The sequence below is a fragment of the Papio anubis genome, chromosome 13 (assembly GCF_008728515.1).
Source record: "Papio anubis isolate 15944 chromosome 13, Panubis1.0, whole genome shotgun sequence".
In the NCBI taxonomy this organism is placed as follows: Eukaryota; Metazoa; Chordata; class Mammalia; order Primates; family Cercopithecidae; genus Papio; species Papio anubis.
The window spans coordinates 92,988,919-93,013,273 of record NC_044988.1 but is presented as its reverse complement, the minus strand read 5'-3'; the positions used below and the strand labels follow the sequence as shown (position 1 = coordinate 93,013,273).

At 43.4% G+C, this 24,355-nt stretch overlaps 1 protein-coding gene across 13 annotated transcripts in view; it reads left to right on the top strand.

The window, feature by feature from the left end:
* Nucleotides 1–24,355, top strand: part of DENND1A (DENN domain containing 1A) — a 544,832-nt gene that overhangs the window by 299,558 nt on the left and 220,919 nt on the right. For all 13 annotated transcript variants that reach the window (XR_638101.3, XM_031654873.1, XM_031654868.1 and 10 more), the window contains one exon: nucleotides 18,836–18,881. Coding sequence is in view for 12 of the 13 variants with exons in the window: in XM_031654873.1 (XP_031510733.1) it covers nucleotides 18,836–18,881 (46 nt within the window). In the remaining variant the exon portion in view is untranslated. The remainder of the gene's footprint in view (nucleotides 1–18,835; nucleotides 18,882–24,355) is intronic.

Below are 24,355 nucleotides of genomic sequence, written 5' to 3'. Positions count from 1 at the left end.
CCTGAGTTCCTGTCTCCGCTCCATTACTGCCTGGCTGTGTAGCTTAGCGCAAGCGCCTTTGCTTCTCTGAATCTCTTCTCTGTTGAGGGCTGAAAATACTGCAACTTGTTCTTTAAACTGTTTCTAGGATGAAATAAAATAACGTATGTGCTAATGCACTTTATAGACTGAAAAGCGATGTCAGCCACCCAGCAGGGTGACACCTGTGTCATTAACCGTCTGAAGCTCACTCAGCCCCCTCTGGTTTCCTGCTGGCCTCCTTGCTTTGGGGCTTCGTGAGCTTTTTCTTTCTTTCTTTTTTTTCTTTTTTTGAGACAGAGTGTCGCTCTGTCACCCACGTTGGAGTGCAATGGCGCAATCTTGGCTCACTGCAACCTCCACCTCCCAGGTGCAAGCGATTCTCCTGCCTCAGCCTCCCGAGTACCTGGGATTACAGGCGTGTGTGACCACTCCCGGCTAATTTTTTATAATTTTAGTAGAGACAGGATTTCCCTGTGTTAGCCAGTATGGTCTTGATCTCCTGACCTTGTGATTCACCCGTCTCAGCCTCCCAAAGTGCTGCGATTACAGGCATGAGCCACTGTGCCTGGTGTCATGAGCTTTTTCGGTAGAGCAGATGTTTCCCGATGCTGGCCATGTCTCAGGCACTGCACTAAGTGCTGGAAGACAGGAATGAGAGTCAGTTTCCAGCAGAAGGGACTCAAACAATTGGGTGTCGAAGACACAGGCACATAGGCCAGAACTGCTCCTGGATTTTTCACCAGTTCCTTGCAGTCTTTTGCTTCCCTGGCCTTGCCACTGACCCTAGGCACCCCTACCATTTTCTTATCTATTCCTTGTCTGGAAGATACTGCTGGTGAAAGTCTGAGAGCCTTTGCAGAGAGGACCTGCTAGAGAGTGGTGCTGCCTAACCTCAGCTTGCCCTCCTCCTCTGCAGTCACCCCTGAGCCCTCACTCTCCCCACCATGCAGCAGGCTCAGGGATGGGAATGCATTGTTACGTCTGGTGAGAAGAGGGGGACATAGGGTCTGTGCTCCCACAGCTGCCCTCCTTCTCATCCAAGGCTGGTTACTTGCTGCCTGCTTGCTTCTTCTCTCCTACCATTCCTGAGGGAGGAAGAGCAGTCTGTCCAAAGCCATTGACTTCACCTGGGCCTGGGTGCTGTCTCCTGAGGATTCTCTGGGACCCATCTAGATCTCTGTTCTCTTGGGTACCATTAAACACCCCTTTCTGCTGCCTCTCTCCTCTCCTGCACATGTGCTTAGGTGCCCCATTCCTCAGATTTGACCTTTCCTTCAACTCCCTGTGCTTGAGCTTCTGAGCCAATGCTCTTGGTTTCTTCTCACTGCCATATATCTTCAAGGAAAGGACTGAAAGGACCCTGTTTACTATCCGGTAGTGTTTGTTGTTCAAATGAAAGCTTGAGGGACTGGGCAGAGGCAGACACTGACGCTCAGAGAGGAGGAAGGAGACGAGGGGAACTAGAGGGGAGGAGAAGGAACAAAACACACACCTGAGGAAGGTGGAAGGGAGAGAGGGAGCAAGAAAAAGCAGAAGGTAGAAAGGAGACACACATGCCCTGACACAGAGTCCTGGAGTGACATCCAGCCCCCTTAGCACGTTGAACCTGCTGCCATCCCCTCTCCCCACAGACACACAGTACGCTCACAGGAATAGACCCCCACGCAGACACACCCGCCTTCACAGACATAGGTCCCTTCCCCACAGACATGTCTCAGGGTCTTCCACAGGGAGAGACACCCCCAACCCTGCCCCCACCACAATACACATCATAGGCTAGATGTGTGCTCTAAAAGGTAGCCTCAGGTCGAATGCAGTAGCTTATGCCTGTAATCTCAGCACTTTGGGAGGCCAAGGCAGGAGGATCACTTGAGCCTAGGGGTTTGAGACCAGCCTGGGCAAATCATGAGATTCCCATCTACACAGAAAATTAAAAAAAAAAAAAAATAGCTAGCCATAGTGGCACACAACTGTAGTCCCAGCTACACAGGTGGTTGAGGTGGGAGGATCACTTGATCCCAGGAGGCAGAGGCTACATGAGCTGCAATCGAGCCACTGCCCTCCGGTCTGGGTGACAGAGTGAGACCCTGTCTCACAGTTCCCCCTGGAAGAGATTCACCAGTGGGTTTTCATGCTGTGCTTCAGGGAGGAATACCCAGGGATTGGTAGAGCTGGGAGGATCAATATAGTTTGTCTGCCAAGTAGTAGTACAATTTTATCTTTTAATATTTATTTTATTTTATTTTTTGAGACAAGGTCTTGCTTTGTCGCCCAGGCTGGAATGCAGTGGCGCAATCTCGGCTCACTGCAACCTCAGCTCCCCGGGTTCAAGCGATTCTCCTTCCTCAGCCTCCTTAGTAGCTAGAATCACAGGTGCGTACCACCACGCCTGGCTAATTTTTGTATTTTTAGTAGACACAGGGTTTCACCATGTTGGCTAGGCTGGTCTCTAACTCCTGACTTCAGGTGATTCACCTGCCTCAGCCTCCCAAAGTACTGGGATTACAGGCATGAGCTACTGTGTGTGACCCAACTTTAGCTTTCTATTATTTGAAAAGTTTTGGTTGCTAAATTGTTAGCTAGTTTAAAACAGGCAGTTTACATTCCTGGAACTATGCTCTGTCAGTAACATCAGTGACGAAGGGGAAAATGCTCTGTCAGTAACATCAGTGACGAAGATAGCTGCCATTGTTGAACACTGGGCTATCTCCTTTACATCTGTGATGGCATTGAATTCTGCCAACAACCCTGCATGGCAGATACTATTAGCCCCATTTCACAGATGATTAGTAAGCCAAGGCCCCAAGAGCTTTAGTAACTTTCCCTGATATAGACATTATGTATTATACTCTACGATCAAATTTTTATTAAGAGAATTATGTGGACACATAATACACAAAAAATCGGATGTATATATGTATACTTATAGAGAGGCAGAAATCTGGAAAGAAATACACCAAAATGTTTAACAGAGACCCATTATGGGGAGGCAGGAGAGGATTTCTGCATGCTTTTTATTTTCCATATTTTCGAATATTTCTACAATGAAAAAGTATGGTTTTTATCATTAAAAGCTTTATTTTCACAAATGAGTGTTTATTCTAGCCAATTGTCCTTTCCAGCTGCCATTCATTTCTCCCTTCATGTTTTCTTGGAGATACATTAGATGTTTTATTTTCCCATGAAAGCTGATCCAAGATCATTTTTCAACCTTCTCTAACTCTAGCACTCTGAAACACTGTTACCAGCCTGACCAAGGGCAATGATGTTGGCAGGTCTAACTTGGAAGAGAAGACTTGGCAAGGAAGGCTGCTAAGTCCTTGTCATCCTAAATTTCCACTACAGAAAATTAAAGATGACATTTGTATTTACTGGTGCCTGAGTGGGTTTTGAGAGGAGGCACCATCTTGGAAGTTTCTGTTTCTGTAATAGCAGTCTTTCTCCTGGTCCCTTGTTTCTGTGAAAGAACTTTTTGACATATGACCAGAGGATGATTACAGGCTGGTGGGGGATTGGTGTCTGTTTGTTAACTGTAAGGTGTAAGAATGATGAAATGAAAGACTCCAAGAGAAAAAACACATCCCCCATAATGAAGGGTTGATTTGACCACCTTCAACCACTACCACTGCTTTGGTCAGAGACTACAAATATCATGAAATTTGAGTCAATGCTAATAACTTCATTCTCTTATGCCTAGTAACTTTCACCACCATTGAGTGTAATCCTTGGTGGTAAGAGCCAGCAGGGATAACTAGCATTTTAAGTAAAGTGCTAGGAGCCTGAAACATGTAAATTTGAAGGAGGTTTGCTCCTCTGCAGATGATTTAAATGTTAAGTATGTCCCCATGCAGGGGATACACAAAATGGAATCTGAAAACTATTATCTCCTGTAGAAATGAACTCTCAATTTACTCACTGCACAGGAAGGGCGGATTCTAGTCATTTTCACTGCCAGCAGGTGCCCTTTCTATGCATAATAGACTTCACAAGTGTAATTAACACATGAGGACCACTGCTGCCAGTTTTTCTTCAGGTACATGCTGCTAGGAGTTTTCAGGACAACAGTGTAGGCCATAAGAGCTTTTTACATGGCGCCTGAAGATGAAGTCTTCATTGACTTCTGGACAAAAACATGTTAAATGGGGCTGAGCCCAGACCCTGCTGTTGGTATCACAGGTCACAGTCATTGAGTCCAGAAACCCCAAAAGCTGTATTGCAGCCTTTAGTAGACCAGAGGCCATGACAGCAAAGCTCTAGTTTGCATGCAGTTAATAAATGAAAAGTAGGATACTGAAAACCCTATAATTATGTGGAGAACTAATTGCACATTCACAAATACAACAAACAATCATCTGAGTTAACTTTAATTAGAGCTATAATCACAGATTTTAATTATCTGAAAAAAATCAGTTTAGTCCAAATAGGCTGCCCTAGATATTCCTCGAATTATTTTTTTGTGTGTCCCTTCCTATTTTTGGAGTGGACAATAGTGTGGAAGGTGCCTAGGTTTTGGATTCAGGCAGACCTGGATTCAAATGTTAGTCTTATCTCTTATTAACTATGTAACTATTAAAAATCTGTTTTACCTCTCTGATCTGCAATGTCTTTTTCTGTAAAATGGGTATAACTTACCTACTTTGAAAAGTGGCTATAGCAATTAGAGTTATTAGTCAAGTGGCACCTAGGGGCCATTAGTAAATGATGATTGCTTTTTTCACCATTATTATAAACCTGGGACATGGATTTCAGTTTCTGGAAGGTTTAACTCACATTAAACATTATTCTTACTTCTGCTGCCTTGAGAGCTCAGGGGAAAACTTTATAATTCATCTTCTCTTTTTATCCCTCAGATTGTTTTTATTTTGATTTTTTTTTTTTATTTAACTTGAGTTATTGTATGGTTGTTTTCATTTGCAGCTGTGGCATAAGAATGAAAAGAAAAGAAACAAAAGCAGATGGCAGAGAAAACGAAAGGAGTAAGACATTTCCAGCCCTTATGAATATTTAAAAACATGTGCTGCTGGTTCCTTTCTACTTTAGATCTATGCCATTCCCTTGACTTTGAAAGTGAAAACGAGAATGTTCCCTACCTTAGCTGATGGTGGCCTTGACCTTGGCCAGTGTTGGGAAAGCCTTCCTGTTTCTGGGAGAAAAGGATTAACTTGCTAATGAGAAGCAGCATTCCCTTTCATAATAATCACCATCTATTGAGTACTGTGTATGTGACAAGCTCTTTATAAACATTATCGCAAATCTTCAAAATCGAGCTACAAGGTAAATATTTTTAGCTCCATTGTATGTATTAGGAAATTGAAGCTCAGAGAGGTTTAATGACTTACCTACTGTCACACAGCCAAGAAATAGTGGAGCCTGCCCTTGAAATCCAAGGCAATCTGATATTAAAACTTTCCTTACTAATATCCTGCGAAGTGTTAGAGAATAAATTGTACCCATCACCAAGATTTTGTGAAAAAATTCTTCATGTCGGCTTCTTGATGACTTGCTAATTGTAGACGTATGTTGTCATTCATTAATTATTCATTTATTCAGCAAATATTGATAGAGCACTTATTATGTACCAGGCACTATGCTAATTAAATTGTGCTAAGAAAAGGTCCCAGTAGAAACCATATGGTATTTCCCATGTAAATTTCTTTTTCCCCCTTCCTCCTTCAGAAGTAGTCCTAAATAGGGACCACAAATCAATTCCCAACTTGAATCGTGTATTTGATTTATTCTAGGCAATTATTAACACACATTTGTGATAAAATATTTTCAAAGCAGATCAAGACAAGCTCATGCTTTTCCCCCAAAGGACAGGTCAAAAGCCAAGTTAGTAGCTAGCTCCTGATGCTTTTTGAGGGCATTGTTGAACTGAGAAGTCAAATAGGATATGTACAGTGAATGTTTGAATTTTGCATTTGACTTTGTAAAATGCCTCATATTTTTTGGCATTTCCAGATGACTCTGGAACCATTCTTCCTCTCAGAGTGGGGATGCTCAGATCTCTCTGAAAGACGCTAGTTTCAGGCCTTTTGTGTGCTGTATGTAGGGTTTTGAATCAGCCCCTACATGGTGCATCACATATTCCATGTAGGATTTTCAACAAAAGGTGCACAGTCCATATAGGTGATGGGGCATCAGTCTGGACACAACTCTGAAGTAACATCCAGTTAATCAGATCTGCGCCCATTCTAGTCACTATATTCATTGATGCCATGAAATGTTGCATAGGAAATAGATCAATGCTAGATTAAGTGGAATTGTTGGTATTCTTGATGGCAGAGACAGAACTCAAATAAAGTGTGGTTCAGCGGAAACAGAAAAGTGTGGCCCTCACCTGGCTTCCCCGTTGGCTAGATTGGAGGTCACTGAGCCAGCCTTTTCAGATGGAGGTGAATAGTGATTACTACTGACACAAAGCAGGTGCTCTGTAAATAGTAGATACTATCTTTATGTTATTCATAGCTATATAGATGTATATATAGTCAGTATATATTAATGTATCTTTGGTGCTAAGAATTTCAACTGAGGTCAGGTATGGTGACTCACACCTGTAATCCCAGCACTTTGGGAGGCCGAGGGGGCAGATCACTTGAGGCTAAGAGTTTAAGACCAGCCTGGGCAACATAGTGAAACCCCATCTCTACTAAAAATAGAAAAAAAAATAGCTAGGCGTGGCGGTGCATGCCTATAATCCCAGCTACTCAGGAGGCTGAGGCATGAGACTTGCTTGAACCTGCACTCCAGCCTGGGCAATAGAGAAAGACCCTGTCTTCGAAAAAAAAAAAAAGAGAGAATTTCAACTGAATATTTTTTTGCATCATCTAAATATATAGACTTAACACACAGAATGGAAGTGGAGTAGTTGGATAGTTGTGGCCAAAATCTCTTATATATGCCAAACTCTGGGCTTTCTAGCTTTTGTTAAAGATTAGGTTCTAGTAAGTAAGCAAAAGCTGTATGTCATTGCCATTTTGCAGCAAGTGGTTATGAGTACTTACTATATTCCTGGCAGTGGGCATAGGAAGATAGGTGCACATAGATGGTTCTAGATCTGAGGAAACACTACTTCACCAAAGAACTCAAGCATCCAGTAAAGATTGGGAGAGGGAGAATATATATATATATTTTAAGCTAAGAAGCAGCAAGGCGCCAAGAGTGGAATGGTGCCACTGTGACAGAGCTCATCTGGGAGGGGCGGGAGGGGATAAGGACCAGGAATTTAGTTTCAGACAGAAGAGGAAGGGAAGTTGGGCTGTGGTGGAAGTGATGGTTAGGAAATGCGCGCACGCACACCTACACACACACACACAAATGTGTGTTGGTTTAATGATCAGAAATCATAGATTGCTAGTTAGGTAATTCCTCAACTGAGATTTGGCTAAACTTGACCCTGAGGCTTGAACAGAGAGGCCAAGTGAGAGAAAAGAGTTCAGATTTGGAAGTCATAAAGTCTAGGGTCCAAATCCTAGACTGTGGTCCTACTAAAGATGTGACTTTGAGTGAGTCACATAACCTGCCTGAGCCTCAGTGTCTTCATTTGTGAAGCCATTGCCAGGGAGATAGCTAAAAGCACTGCTCTACATGAGGAGCCTAGCACCAAGTAGGCAGCTGGAAAAATGTTGTGAGGTGATAACAGTCACTGAGTCCTACGTTGAGCTGCACCTTCATTTCCTTGAGCAGCACCCAAGACTGAATGTGCCAAGAGCCTTGTGGGGAAGCTTTGGACAATTTTTTTCCTTTTTTTCTCTTTTCTTTTTTTTTTTAGATGGAGTCGCACTCTGTCACCCAGGCTGGAGTGCAGCGCTGCGATCTCAGCTCACTGCAACTTCTGCCTCCTGGGTTCAAGCAATTCTCCTGCCTCAGCCTCCTGAGTAGCTGAGATTACAGGTGTGCACCACCACACCCAGCTAATTTTTTGTATTTTTGTTAGAGAAGGGGTTTCACTATGTTGATCAGGCTGGTCTGAAACTCCTGACCTCAAATTATCTACCTACCTTGGCCTCCCAAAGTGCTGGGATTACAGGTGTGAGCCACCATGCCTAGACTGGACAATTTTGATGTGAACTATTTTCCAGGTGGAAAAATGAGGTAAAGAAGAGATTGGGCCCTTTGTATTATCTATGTTACAGATTCTGTGGGGATCTCTGTCTCTATACTGTAGACTCTATAGGGAAACTGTCTTTTCAAGTTCTCTGCTAGATTTTTTTAAGTTGAAATGTAATTCACATACCACAAAGTTCACCCTTTTAAAAGTATACAGTTCTGGCCAGAGCTGCAGTGGCTCACACCTGTAATGCCAGCGCTTTGGGAAGCGGGCATATTGCTTGAGCCCAGGACTTCGAGACCAATCCTGGGCAACATGGCAAAGTCATGTCTCTGTAAAAAAAAAAAAAAAAATACAAAAATTAGCCAGCTGTGGTGGTGTGTGCCTGTAGTCCCAGCTCCCTGTGAGGCTGAAGTAGGAGAATCACCTAAGCCTGGAAAGTTGAGGCTGCAATGATCTCACACCATTGCATTCCAACCTGGTTGATGAGAATGAGACTCTGTCTCAATCAATCAATCAATGTATAAAGATCAGTGGTTTGTAGTATATTCCAACTATCTAATTCACTATCCATCTAATAAATATATCACCACTAATTCCAGATACATTATATTTTTAATACATTCTGCATTGTTAGTGAAGTAACATATCCTTATTATAAAAAACTTTTTTACGCTGGGTACGGTGGCTCATGCCTGTAATTCCAGCACTTTGAGAGGCCCAAGCGGGTGGATCACCTGAGATCAGGAGTTCAAGACCAGCCTGGCTCACATGGTGAGACCCCATCTGTACTAAAAATGCAAAAATTAGCTGGGCGTGGTGACATGTGCCTGTAATCCCAGCTACTCTGAGGCCAAGGCAGGAAAATCACTTGAACCTGAGAGGCGGAAGTTGCAGTGAGCTGAGATTGCGTCACTGCACTCCAGCCTAGGTGATAGAGCGAGACTCCATCTCAAAATAATAATAATAATAATAAGCTTTTTTCAGCCTTTCAAAGTACATATAACAAAAAGCAAAAGGTCTGTAAAAATGGGTAGTCTGTGTAGATGGTTGCCATTCAGCCTTTAGCCCTGTCCCTGTAGAGGCACCCCGGAAGGCACCGATGCCAGGAGTGCAGCGGGACAGCTCTCACTGGCCTCAGCAGTGTCTCTCCCAGCGTTACTGAGACTTACAGGGTTAAAGAAGACAAGGTGTCCCTTTAACACAGGAGTGACCCTTCCTGGATTAGGGGAATGGTGCTTGTTGGCTCAGCCACCAACCCTTTGGGGAGCTGTCTGGACCACAGCCTAATCACCTCCTGGCTACTGTATCTGCCTCTGAGCCTCTGGACCTGCCCTGCTGCTCCCACCTTCCCCAGCCCCCTCCTACTGATGTCGGGAGGGGCAACAGCCTGCCTCCCCTGCCCCAGTTTCTGCTGCCCTCCGTGCAACGTTGCTGGCCCCGACTCCTGCCTACCTGCCTGAGCATTGGCCTGGTTTTCCATTTCTCATGACACATTTTGTATGTGAGTGACACATTCCTCACTCCTCCCCGATTTGGAGCCTGGCTTGAACCCAACACTTAGAAAACTCTGGATGTTCTGGGACACAGTATAGGGGTCTCTGTAGCAACAACACTCTAGCTATGTTCCTGGAAGCCATAGGTCACCTGTAAGGTAGGGGCCACAGACCAAGTAACATCAGGATCACAGGAAGCTTCAGCAGTGCAGCAAGTGACCTCAAGGCAGGGCTTCTGGAGATAATGTGCCTGCCTCTTTCAGGTGCTGGCACCAGGGACAGTATGTACAGCACCAGCACAGTGATAGGCTCTGAGTGACCTCTCAACAAGTGCAGGTTTGTCTTCCATTTAAAACATGCGATGGATGGAAAGGCAAGGCTGGAAATGTAATTGGATGTATGCATCTTGGCACATGGGATGAGTCCTGGAAAAACAGCAAGAGAAAATCTCCTGTTATTACCAGTTGAATTATTTTTTATACTTTCTTTTCTGTCACTTTCTCTTCATTTATTTCTCCATAAACCTCTTTCTCTTTTTCTCTTCTTATTTATTTATTTTTTTGGTGGGGGCTCATTCATTTGTGTGTTTCCACAGGCTCTCATGGGCTGTTTGTGGCTTACAACTTGAGACTTCCTTTCCATGTCTGGCTTTAGCTGTTATGGTTCTCATTGAATTTTCTGTGGCAACAGAGAGCCCTGTCTCCTGACCTTTCCTCTGTGATTAACTTCTCCTGCTGCAGTGGTCTTAGTCATGGAGCCCTTCCTGATGTTTTCCGAGTCTGTCGCCTTCCGGTAGGTCGAGGAGGCACAAAAGGGCGGGCTACCCCAGGCTTTGATGTTGACCTCTCCAGATTTTTGTCCAGGCATTATCTTTGTAACTCTTGTGTTCATTTCTGTTGGGTCCAGTGGCTTGGGGCTGTAGAAGGCATCTCCGCCACCCGCATAGGTTACCCCAGTAAGCCACAGAGCCACATTCAGAAGGGCATTGTCCTCCTCTCCCAGTCACTGATCAGCTCAAGTGATACACGTGTCTTGCATTAGCAAACCATCTCCAGTGCCCACTGGACATTGATGCACACTGAGCTCACCTCTGCTGTGGCGGGGCCCCGTGCTCTTACTGCTGAAACCACAAATGGAAACTAGGCCATCTCTGCCTTCTCTCATAATCCAGAATTGTTCCTGGTCTCCTCATGGATCCTCATCCTCTGTTGTTGCTCATAAATCGGAGAGGGCTGGGTTGGAAACCAGGAAAGACGTTAAATACTTTTTTCCCCTAAAAAGAAAAAAACTTGCCTACCTCATGGCAGTTACCCCATACTTTCTACTTCTCACCAGCTGTGACCTTTGTCAAGTCACTTAACCTCTTTGAGCTATGGGTTCCTCTGTGAATTATGGAGACCCACCTTTCAAGATTGCTGCAGAGATGAAATGAGGTCATCTCAGGCCCTTCTGTTGTGTACCCGACAACACCCTGTGCGTTTCCTTGTAGCAGTTTGCGCATGTACAACATGCTTATTTGATCTGCTGTTAACTGTGAGCTTCACATGGGGACCAGATCTGTTTTTCTCTCCTCTTGCCCCAGCCCAGCATGGTGCCTGATATTAGTGATACCTGTTGACTGACTGACTGACTGGCCTGTGGAAAACACTTTTCCCTCCTCAGGAGCCTTTTGAAAATTCAAGCTCCTGGGTGGCTGGTTCATTTTTCTCCTGTGGACACCACAAAACACCTTACAATCTTGTTTCCGTCTTTGGGTTGGTGGCCAGAGTGTTCAGAGCCAAACCCGTGACCACCCCAGCATGAAATGGAAACACTAACCTTGCCACAGCTTGCTTTTCTTCCCCCCTTGGCTTCTATTTCTTTTCATACTTTTGTTGCTATGTTGAAAATATTCATATAAATTGCCTTAAATCCTGCTTAGAACAGAAAAGAGTATCAGTCAATTCCAGCTAGTAAGGCAAATACAGTTTTATTCTGGCTATGAACCCACTAGCTATTTTACTTTTTTAGCTATAATTATCAAGTAACCATTTTTTGTTAACTGTAGCATAATGGTTAAGAGAAGTCACTAGCAAGTAAGAGTAGTGTAAGAGACTTGGAAGTAGAAGGATTTGGGCTGGGATCACGATTAACAGCGTGACCATGGGCACGTTTTTGAGATTACCTTTTTAAGTCTGTAAAATGGCCAGGCACAGTGGCTCACGCCCATAATCCCACTACTTTGGAAGGCCGAGGCAGGTGGATTACCTAAAGTCAGGAGTTTGAGACCAGCCTGGACAACATGGTGAAACCCTGTCTCCACTAAAAATACAAAAATCAGACAGGCGTGGTAGTGCACGCCTGTAATCCCAGCAACTCGAGAGACTGAAGCAGGAGAATCACTTGAACCCAGGAGACAGGTTGCAGTGGGCGAGGATTGCACCACTGCACTCCAGCCTGGGCAACAGAGCAAGACTCTGTCTCAAAAAAAAAAAAAAAAAAAAAAAAAAGCTATAAAATGGATGATATAAATTGGATCATTTGAGGATTAAATGAGATAAGGTGGCTAGAGCCTCCCATGCAGCCCTTGAAATGTGGTGTGTGCTCAGTAAATAGCAGCTCGACTGTTTGTATCATTCCTGCTCTGCACGTGGCACCATGGGAGGCTCTGGGAAACAGGATTCTGTGCTTCTGTGACTGACAATCTAGAATCACCCTTCAAATCAGCACGTGCTTTATGCCAAATGAGTAACTCAGACAAAAGCCCCTACCAAGAGAGGTGTTAGCCACCACTGGGCAATCTGAGAGGCAGGCAGCAGGGCTTCAGTAGGACTTGGAGGAATAGCGAAGCTGAGGCCTGTGGGGCCACTGTGTGACTGAGATGAGCTCAGAGGCACTTTTGGGACCAGAAGCCTCCTGTGGTGGAAAAGGTAGCAGGGGAGGAGGATCTCAGACAGAATGTGGAAGCTCCTAGGTCTTGTCACAGCTGCAGGCTGGAGCAGGTTAGAGAAAACCACCTAACCTTCTTCCTCTGCAGGCTGTGGGAATGCTGATCTGCAGGAAATAAGAAGCTTGCTTTATCCCTGTATCATGGACTTGGGTTCTAGTCCCCGTTCTGCCACTTACTAGCTGTGTGATGTCAGAGGAATGATTTAGCTTCTCCAATCTTAGTTTTTCCATCTGTGAAATGGTATTTCCGATAGTACCTACCTTATGCTGCTACGGTGAGAATATAATGAGAAAATGCTTTAGCCTAGTGCTGGCTCTTGGCAAATTTGCAGTCAGTGGTGGCTGCTCTTACTGGCTTCGTGTCCTACACTGGCCGTTACATTAGCCTGAAGAGCAGCTGTCTCATCACTCTCAGTAAGTCCGAAACTGTGATCATTCGCATTCTCCAGCAAGATATGTTCTCTGGTGTCCATTCTTGTTCTTTTTCCCACTCTCTTGTCCTTTAACCTGTCTAACAAAGCCAGGCTCATTATTTCGAGCAGAATTTAAAACCACAAGACAATCTGTGTTTACACGTTTGTGTCTTTTACAAAAAAAGAAAGAAAAGCTCACATAAGACCTCCTTCAGAGTTTTCCTTTCTGACTGTGGGATCCCCTTTGCCTGATCAGGGTATTTGGTTAATAAGGTGGTGGGCCTTTGAGAGGTAAGGTGGCACTGTGATGTGTATATTGTAACGTGAATACCTATGTGTTTATATGAAAAACAGAAAAACAGTGGTCTTTCCAAATCCCTGGGCTGCCCTAAGCTGTGTTCTTTCATGATGGCAGAGGTGTTGCTCACCTGGAGGTGAAGGGACCTCCTGCCTCTCCCTTCGTTTCCTCTCCCCTCCCACTTTGTCTTGGGAAGCTGTTTTTGTTGTTGTTGTTGTTGTTGTTGTTTATTAGCCAGTGTTCCTTTATTTCACTGGACTCATTTCCAATTAGTAGCTGTTCACCTCAGGGGAACATGATTAAGAGAGCTCTGGTTATCTGGGGGAGAGGAATTAAATTGTGGAAGTGCAGTAATAATGAACGAGGACTACAGGATCGCTTAATAAGTCTGCAGTTTCCGTATGCTTGCTTCTTCCTTGCTGGGAATGAGCTCATGCCGTCGGACTTACCTGTCAGAGAAGTGCTCGGCATCACAGGCCTGGAACCAAGAGGACTGACGAATAGCCCTTTTGGTACCCCAGCGCTCTTTTCCTTTCAACTTAAATACTGAGTATGTGCTGTGTGACATCATGCACAGAGGTTGGCCTGTCTGTTCAGCAGCCCTGCGTCTGAAGTACGGCTTCACCGCTGACTAGCTGTGCGATCTTGGCAAATTACTTTTGTCTTTCTGAGCCTGTTTCCTAACCTGAAAATATGGATGATAGCACCACTTTGCAGAGTTCCCTTGAGCATTATGTCTGTAATGCATAAAAGTGACTGAATTATAGTAGCTCAATAAAAGTTCCTTTTCCTCTTAAGAGGATTCAAACTAAAGATATCTTCCAGGTAAAGGTTATTCTATTGTGTCTGCCTCAACACCAGCAACAGAGCCCTTTTCCTTTTCAGGGTAGAAGGAAAAGAGAGTCACTTTTACTCTCCCGTAACTGATGAAACTGATGAAATCAGATAGTGCTGCAATTCCCAGAGAACAAAAGCTTCATACAGATACACCCCATTCTGCTATTCCAAGATGTACAGTAGCATCCTTACAATCACTGTCAGCCATACGGCAGTTGTGACATGGTTGTCATGACCCGCCTATGCGTAAGTTTGGTTATAACTGTTAATATTATCACCGCTTTAATTTAATTATGTGCATTGTTGGTTCTACACATGTTGTTTAATTGCCGTTTAAAATGTCTTCACAATTGCACTAGGGTTCAACACTGAAAGGTAAAGTCACTGTGAATGCTGAAGGGCGCCGGAGCAGAGAAGCAGAGTATATACATTTGCTATTACTGAAGTGTAGATATTTCCATTCAAATTTTCTAGAACAGCAACAAATAAGGACCTAAACAGGAAGATCACTTCTAGATGGATTTTGGTTTGGTTTTGTAACTGAGATACCCTTGGAAAAACATGGACGTTGATGCCTCTGGATCAGAAAAGGATTCAGATGAGTTGGATTCTGAACATGAAGAAGTTTTTTTAAAAAATAACTTAAGGCCGGGCGCAGTGGCTCACGCCTGTAATCCCAGCACTTTGGGAGGCCAGGGTGGGCGGATCATGAGGTCAGGAGATCGAGACCATCCTGGCTAACACAGTGAAACCCCATCTCTACTAAAAATACAAAAAATTAGCCAGGCGTGGTGGCGGGCGCCTGTAGTCCCAGCTACTCGGGAGGCTGAGGCAGGAGAATGGCATAAACCCGGGAGGTGGAGCTTTCAGTGAGCCGAAATCGCGCCGCTGCACTCCAGCCTGGGCGACAGAGCAAGAGAACGTCTCAAAAAAAAAAAAAGCTTACCCAGTTTATTTTGCTATGTTTTATTTTTAATGTATGCTCAAGAGTGATAAGAGGTTTTTAAAAATGTGTCCAAGTGATCAAAAAGTCATGAACCATTGTTTCCTTGATAGTTTTTCCATTATTGGTGGTACATTAGAAAGGAAAGGCACCCTCCTGAAGAAAGTGATAAGCAACCCTCCTGAACTCAGTGGAGTATCCAGGAGACAGGAGTGTGCTTGGCAGTCAGAAATCCATGTGTAGAGATGACGTGTGCCTGTCAAGCACCTCCCATTCCTCATGGCATCTTGACCATTCTTACCAGCAGTTTACTGGGTATCCTGGAGTGGGTGTCCTACAGAACCAGGGCTGGAACAAGAAACCATTCTGTGGGTAGTAAGAGAGTGGGTCCAATGGTGCCAGCCATGCCAGGGGCTCAGAGAGAACCCTACCATGTGCTGCACCTGTGCCAGGTACCTCGGAGGTTGTCTCTAATCTCTGCAACAGTCCTGAAAGATTTCCACTAGGCCAGGTACTGCCTTTTTGGAAAGCGCTCTGCTAGGATATAACAAACGATAAGAAACAGCCCTGTCCTTTAATTTTTAGTAATTTGTGTCTAGGAATTCATACAACATGAAGGTGTTCATTTTTATCACAGTGATACTTATGATAGTGAGACGTTAGAAGCAACTTAATGTCTACTCTAGGGATAGCATTCAATAAATTATGGTACATCCATATTTGGTGGAATATTATGCAGTCTTTAATAATCACAAAATTATAGAACAATCTGGGAAATGTTCATGTAGCCAATGAGAAAATAATACAATGTATGCCTTTTATGGTTTCGAAGATATAAACCTGTTTAATGTGAGCCAGTATTAGAAAGGAATGCAAAAGAAAAAGTAATTGTGTTAGGATAATATAATCATGGGTAGGTGTTTTTCTCCCCAAACATTTCTTTTAAAAATAAAAAGACAAAGAAGAGGTTTCCAAGAAACTGAGTCAGTAGCTACAATAATTATTGAGAATAGAAATTGTTTTCAGACTGTACCTAGAATTACCCAATTGGATAAGTACCACATTGAGATGTTCAGGAAATTCTGGGTTTCTTTTTCTTCCCTCTCCCTGTCACCACTTGGAATTCGTAATTATCTATTTGCAGAGCAAACATGCAGTAGATTCAGGGAAATATCTGAGGCTTTGTACGTAAATGATGACAGTGTAAAAGGTATTTGTCCAAATTTACATTCCTACAAAACATGGAGCTGCTATGATTTCAGAATAAATGTGTTTTAAATATTTTCTAAATACAGAGCTGTTGCAGTTCTAACAATACTTGGCTAAGAAAACTACATTTCTACGATAGGCCATAATTACTCTTTGGAAAATTATTGGGCTTTTAAAAATGCCTATCTGAAGATACTTGAAGAATGAGTTCCATTTTGCCCTTTCTTGCATCTTCAGTCTTTTCTATGAGGTCCCTTTTTCCTTTCAGGGTGTGATTGATTTTTATTGTAGGACAAAAGGGCATAGCAGTAAAGTCTACATACATAAGATCCTATGGTTAAGTTAAACAGAGGGCTTTTGGTATACATGTTTATTTTCAGCCATTTGAATGTCTTTTTCTGTATATTAATTCGTTTGTTGGAATTTCAGTTCTACAATTCTGGTTAAAACTCATGGTCACTGGTCAATTGCATGATTAAATGTAGGAGATGGGAAAGGTGATAAGATTTAGTTAGATATTATGGATTTGTGCTTTCTCCCTTCTATGTGTTAGGCTGTGCTTCTGGTCACATTAATAAGTGGCCATTTTTCTGGAATTTGTACTCTTCCTGCTTCCTTTCATTACATTAGGCAAGGTTCCACTAGATGAGACATTTGCAGTCTTAAGACTTCCTGCCAGGGTTCAGACTTTGTATTTTTGACATTGAAGCTGTCGTGTTCCTGAAGCTACTTAATTAGAAACACATTCATTTCAGTGTACACTGGAAAAAGCTTGGACAGCAGAGCCAGGCACACTGGGAAGTTTGAGCGTTTGTGTAGCTGGCAGCTAAACTAATGGTTTACAGTTTAGGGGGAAAAAAAATGTCACAGGGCATTTCCTTGCCCCTAGAAGCAAAGAGAAGCTGAATGCACACAGCAGATACCTTAAAAAAGAAAAAAAAAGAGAAGAAGAAAGACAACTCCACTTTCACTGCAGTTGTGTATATAGTTCTTTCTTTAGCTGTTATCAAATACAAAAGTCTTCTAGAATAGTTAGCAAACTGAGCTGCTAATATTCAAGTCTGTTTTACATGTTCCCAAGACATATTATATTACTGCTGAGATCTGTAGTAAGGAGGACATTTTATATTCTGGGGAAAGAGGGAAAGAAAGGATTTTTGCTTGAATTTTATTTGTTGAATGAGGGAATCATGCCCTTTCTTATTTTTAAATGTTTGAGCAATTTAACAATATACATGTGATGTTTAGAAACCTCCCTTGCCTATCCATTGCTTTCAGGATAAAGCCTAAACTCCATAGTATTCAGTTGGAAGCAAACCTCTCCTGTCTCATTACTTACCAATCCTTGTTTCTCCAACTTTGTCCCCAAAGAGCCATCCTTGATCATCCACCTCTACTCTACCAGCTGCCCCAGAAGAAAAGTACCTGGTCACCCCAGTCTGAGTCAGGTATCTTTTCTCTAGGTTCACAAAATACCATCTGCACATTTCATAGAATACATCCCATACTAGAGAGATAGATGGAAAAGTTGCCAGTCACACCCTTCCTCACTCTTCCTTGACCTCCTTCCCCTGACCCAAAGGAAAGCATTGCACGGGAAGTGAGCTTGGGGATTTCAGGTTCTGTATTACAAAATCAGTGTGGTACAAAGGAAGAAATGCATATTTGGGAGTCAGATCCCAAGTCTACCACTGACTTTGTTTTGTGGTGTTAGGTAAGTGATTTAACCTCTTTAGGCCTAGTCCCTTCTCTGTAAAATGGGTGTTGTATCTATGGGTATTGCAGAGTTGTTGCGTGGATTAGAATAGATGAATTTAAACTTCCTCATATAATGTCTAGCACATTTGTTATTGGTAGGTAACATAAATGATAATGTATACACACACACACGTACACACCAACCCCTGAAACCAAAGGCAGGACCGGTGTATCCAAAATGCCCAGGTTTTAAACCCACTAGAGTGGAGTTCTCATGCCTTTGCTCAGTCACTGACTTAGGGAACCCGTGGCTCCGTGAATGAAGCAGTTGGCAGAGGCTTTCTGAATTATAGTGTCATGGGATGGCATGTGTGCAACTGGGGAGGAGATGCTTGCTGGCAGCTCTCCAAGTACTTTGTCCAATCAGAATGGACAGTTAGATCACATCTCTTGATGACAGAGGAAGCAGAAAATACAAAATATTCTTCTTTGAAACACATTATGCCCTTCATCCAACCTTAACTGCTTTTTCTGTTGTAATCATGGCAATAATCGTTCCCATTTGTATTAGAACTCTGCTGATCATTTAACGTATATTTTCTTTGATTCTAATAACAACATGCTGGCTGCAATCCAGGATTCCATTTTAAAGATAAGGCAACTGAGGCTGTGCAGTTGCAGAGCTGCTCTTTAGGGACTAATACCAAGGTTGATGCTCTTCCTGATACCCATGCTGTTTCCAATGCTGCCCACGTTTTGAAATTCTTCTGAAGTTTCAAGGCTTGGGAACAAAATGTCATATTAGGATTTTTGTTGTGAAAGGAAATGTAACTGTGCATACGTTTATTAAAACAGTTTTTCTCCAAATAGTGAACCATCTGTAATTTTCTGTCAGAAGCAACAGACATTAAAGCAGCTGTGTGTCTCTGTTTCTCTTCACAGTGCTCCCATGCCCTACCTCATAGGAATCCATTTAAGTTTAATGGAGGTAAGTTGGCTTCTTTCCTCCCCAGATGGCTCTACCTGGGGCTTTGTTTCATTGTGTGGCGGTGGAGAGACCCAGTCTCGGCAGTCACAGCTCTGCATGTGGGAGCGTGCCGAAGCAGCACCTCCCAGGTGCACAGAGCTGAGCGTTCAGCTTGGACGCTCTGCATTGGACTCTGTTTTCAGGGTTTTCCCACTTTGCCTAGAGACTGTGGATTTTCACGGGTTGAGGGAGAGAGAGTCAAGGAGGCAGGAGGAAAGGGTTCTTTAAGGGTTTGAATGAGGGAAGGGAAATGATTTGCTTTTCAAAATGTTTGTTCTAATCGCTATAAGCAATATTGCATTCTTCATTGTAGTAAATGTGATATAAAATGTACATAGAATCATGAAGAAGGAAATTAAAATTATCCACGATACCATTATTCCAGATTGAACCATTGTTAGCATTTTACTAATCTCCTTCTTAGTCTTTATTGTTTAAATATATGTTTTGTATAAATATGCATAATTGATATGCTTTGTAATTATATGTCTTTAATTAACATGGCTTGGGAATTTCTACATGTTTTTATCTACTCTCAGTAATAATTTTTAATTTGCCACCTATCATTGCCACTATTTGGATATACCACAACGTAACCGTTTTCCTACTGTTGGACACTGAGGTTGTTTATAATTTTTCACTATTATAAATAGCATTTCAGCGAACATCTTTATGCATAAGGCTTTATCTGCATTTTGCCTCATTTCCTTAGCATAGAACCCCTAAAGTAGAAATGCTTGGTCAAAGCTATGCATCGGATGCCAGATTGCTTTCTGTATGGCTGTACCAATTAGATAGCAATTCTTTTAAAGGACTTTTCTGTGCTTTTGTAAGTGTCATTAGTTTGTAGACATGTACCCTAAGCCCTTTCCTCCTTAGGAGAGAGTTTTAATTTGTACTAGAGCAAAATGAGGCGTGGGGAGGGGGCTTGCCTGTGTTGCACAGGAGATAAGCTCTCAGAGGGAAAATCTACAGCCATGTCCGTCTGCGGTGGTGCTTTGCATGTCTTGAAGGAAGTGCTACTTCTCTTCTTCTGTTCCCTTCATTTCACGTCGACGAGGACCACCTGCTTCACTAACTGTTGCACACTGTGCTATTGTGCTTACGAAAATGAAAGAAGTTGGTTATCGAAAAACCTGTTTGTTTGACATTGAGAATCTTGATCAAAATAGACCACAGAAATCTGCTCAAATTTCTAATTTGACAGGCCGGCCATGTGGCTCCTACATTCTGTTAACAGTTCCTCCTTGTCATCACCCAGCCCTAAGCACATACAGTACACAGTTTATGGACTATCTGGGATGATGTATTTAGATCAGATTGAAGAGATTTCTTCTGTGTTTTACCTTTGTTTGTCAAGTTTGGGGGTCTATTCAAAGCTCCCGTATGAAAAACTGAAAATCAAAGTGAATACTTTCCAATGGACCGTTAGTGCCAATTGCTGTAGAGTTTGAAACACTAATATAACGACTATTTGGTCTATCAGAGTCCACAGTTCCCTCCCGCCTGCCTCTCCTCCTGCCTTCCAGACTGCTCCAGCACAGGCTTTTTCAGACTCCTTTTTATGTCCCAGCGCCTCAGCATTCTCCAAGTTTCTAGTTGTGTCTTTCTCTTCTTTTCTATGTGCCCTCTAGTCACCTTGTTTAAGGCCGTTTGCTTCAGCTACCAGGTCAATGTCAATGACTCAGCTGGGATTTTAATGCTGGTCTGCCTCTCTCTGAACTTCAGGTCCAAAGTTTAAAGTGCCAATTGGATTTCACCTGGATGTACTACAGATGTCTTCCCCAGTCTTCCCCAAACAATTTATTATCTATACACACACACACACACACACACACACACACACTCACTCTCTCTCTCTCTCTCTCTCTCTCTCTCTCTGTAAGCCACTCCACTCCCCTTCCACTGTTCCAGGTTCCTGTGAATGGCACTACTGCCTTCAGTGACACCTAAGTGGGACACACTGATCATGGCTGAATGCTCTTCTTCCTCATCCTCTCTAAATACTCACAAAGCTCTAAAATGTCTCTCACCCTGTTCTTTCCTCACTGCCTTCATTGACACTTTGCTTTGCTTTCTTGGATTCTTGCAAAAGCCTTATTCATTTGATAAACAACATGAGGACCTCTTATGTTCCAAGCATTTTGCTAGGTCCTGGAGGTATGGAGATGAATATAAAGTTCAGTGCATAGTCACAACACTGCATGGGTTGCCCTCCACCCGGTCACTTGATAACCATGGGCTACATAATGCTTGGGGAGGAGCCTTCCAGCCTCCCCTACACAGTCCCTGGGTTCTGCACAGTCTCTCTGCTGCTGTCAAGCCTTCTGCCTGGTCACTGACCCATGTTAGCTCGTGCTCTTGCTGATCCCTAAACATACCCACATTCCCACCCCTCTGCATGCATTAGCCCTGCCCTTCTCCGCCTCTTCCAAGAAGTCCTCCTGCTCTGTTTTCTTCTTTGACTTACGGTGCCTCTTGCTCTGAATAATAGCTGTTTGCTTCCTTGTCTCTCTCCATCATCCCCTGGAGGATGACTTCTTTGGGAACAAGGACTGTGCATCATTCACTGTGGTGTCCTCAGCACCTAACAGGATGCCACACAGGTGATATTCTCTGAGCAAATGCTTTGTGAAAAGAAGCGTTGAGTGAATGCTTGGAAAGCTGTAATTTGGAGCACATTTAGAAGCCCTCTAATAGGCATCACTGTTTTCAGGCAACCCAATGCCATAATTTTACTTACAGGTGTGGGAAGTGAATTTTTTACTTTTTATATAATTGTAAGTAATTTAAAATAAGGCCTTTTGTAGTAAAACATGGTAAAATATGCATACATTTTGCAGTTGAAACTTGAGACAGAGTTTTGCACTTACATGAATGGGTACAGGTCTCTTCTGCTCAGCCTTTGAAGGGCGTTAAGGGAGAAGGCTCAGGGGGCACTGGCTAAGATAGACCTTAGCCCTGCTGATTGACAGAGGCTGGGAAGGAGTTTGCTGTGCTGAACTCCTGTGTAGTCAGCACAAAAATAAAAACAAAAATGGGAGTTGCCCCACTCTTGAAACCAGCCGAGACACTTTCTGAACAAAGAAGTGTTTCCTGGGTGTGTAGGGCAGCCGTGAACTACCGAATCTTCGAATTCGGTCTCCTGACCTCCTCCCTGGAGTTTCAGCTCAGCTTCTGAGTGCCGTAGTTGTACTTTCTGATTGGGTTTATCTAGTTCCATTGTACCCTTCAGGTGAAAGGGATGCTTCCCCTGCGGTGTCCTGCAGGAACCTCCAATGCAGATCTGGGGCCAAAGGAAAGCTCTTTACGGAAGGTGCTCAGGAAGGCCCATCTCCTCTTGCTACACTAGTTTTCTTACTGGCAATTCAGCAAAAGGCTTATTTTTGACTGTCTTGTTATTTTTTCTTGAAAGCTATAGGCACCTTATTATGCCTTTGCATATGTGCCAGAATTTTTTAAACTTCAAATGAATGTGGCAGATGTTCATAAAAGTTTAGAAAAAGCTACCATAGGAAGACTTTTTAACCATTTTTATGACACTCAAATTTGTTGCACAAAAAGAAATATAAATTACAAACTTGCATTCTTATTTTTAAAAAGGTTATTTTGAGGAAATACCTAATTCCGGTTCATGCTCTTAAGGATGCCATTAAATGGTAACCTAGTCACCTTACAGAGTTCGCCTTCCTCCCAAAGTGACAAGTGTATACCTGATCGCCATTCTTCTCTCTCCTTCTGCCTGTTTATAGTCTCTCTCTCATTTAAGCAATCTGAGGGTAGTGGCATGTTAGCAGAAAAGCCAAGGGTATTGGCATAGACCTAGTTTCTTCTTGGAGAGAATGATCGTGTTAGCTGGCAGCTAGGAAATCCCAAAACACGGCCAGATTCCACAGTGACTGTCCTTTCATTCAAGCGATCTCAATTTAGCTCAAGAGACATTTATGCAGCCCCTCTTCTGTGCCATCTCTGGTAGCAGGTGCCAGGTCATGTGTGGTCGATGGTGCTTCTCCTGTTTGATAAATGAAGACCTTCCTCCCTAAGCCTCACAAACAATGCTTTGTGTACAGACCTCAGAGTGACACGAGGGATGCATCCAGAAGGTATTTTCTATCCTTGGTGGTGGGATGGTCAGGAAGGAGAAGGGAAAGGTGACAGCAATGACAGTTCCAGACAGAGGCTCAGGTGGCTTGTAAATGAAGCTCCACCCGTACACAGGGGCAGTAAAGTAGAGCAGTTAGAATGTGACACCCCTACTTCCTGCTTACTTGATCGTGGGCAAGGTGATTCACCTCTGAGTCTCTATTTTCTCACCTGTACACTGAGGATAATGGCTGTGTCTCCCTTATGGGAGCAAAGGGAGGAGCCAGTGAGATAATGCCTATCAGATGCCCAGCACAGTACCTGCACATAAAGAGCTCAACAAAGGTCAGCAATCCTTGCTGGGTTTACTTCTTTGGAGGCCTTCAAGCCGTTTCCATTGTTAAACTGATGGCTTTGAAACTGTGTTTTGGGAGTTCTTGGGTTCCCAGGATCATCATCCTCATATCCTAGGGAAAGACAATTTCAACACAATTGGTTTGTTCCTGCCTTGTTTCCGCCTGGTCTGCAATGCAGAGGCACGGTACCAGGCTTGGGAGTGACACTTCTGTAGAATTTGACAAATGTACTTTCAAACCCCTGCCTGACCACTTCCCTGCTGTGCTAACTCCAGCCATGATACTTCATCTTTCTGTATCTTACTTTCTTCCTAAGAACTGAGTCCTGTATATGGACAGCATATACCAGTGTCTGGCATGTGGTGGGGACACAATATACATTCCTTTCTACAACAGAGTTCTGAGAGCTTTCTGTGTACCGGGCACGATGTTTATACTAGGAGCTCTGTATAAAAATGGTGAATGTGATGTAATCTCCACCTTCACAGGGTTGTGTCTAGACCAGATGCAGAACATTATAAAGTAATTGTAGTGAATTTGGGATGCTGTAGGTTCTGGGAGGAGAGAGGCTGACCCTAGCCTTGAGAATAATGCTTCTCAGAGGAAGAGAATGCGCACACTGAAACCTAGCAGATAAATGTAAGAATTAGGTAAACCAGGGAACAGAGAGCAGCATCTGCAAAGACTTAGGTGTAGGCAAAGGGGGCTTTCCAGGAGGTATGAGTTAGTTCAGCCTCTGATAGGAGCATGAGCTGAGGTAGGCAGGCCAGGCCCAGCCCATCCAGGGCCTTGGAGGCTGCAGTAAAGAGTTTGAACTTTATAGGGCAATGGAGAGCCATTGAAGGGTGTAAATAGAGGAGGGACATGGTCAGGCCTTCTCCTTCTGGGCCATTAGAAGCACAGTCCTTCCATATAAAATGCTTGGAAACCACTTAACCATGTTAATAAAGTAAATTGATATTTGCAAAGATCAAGGTAATTCTTAAGGAAATTGCA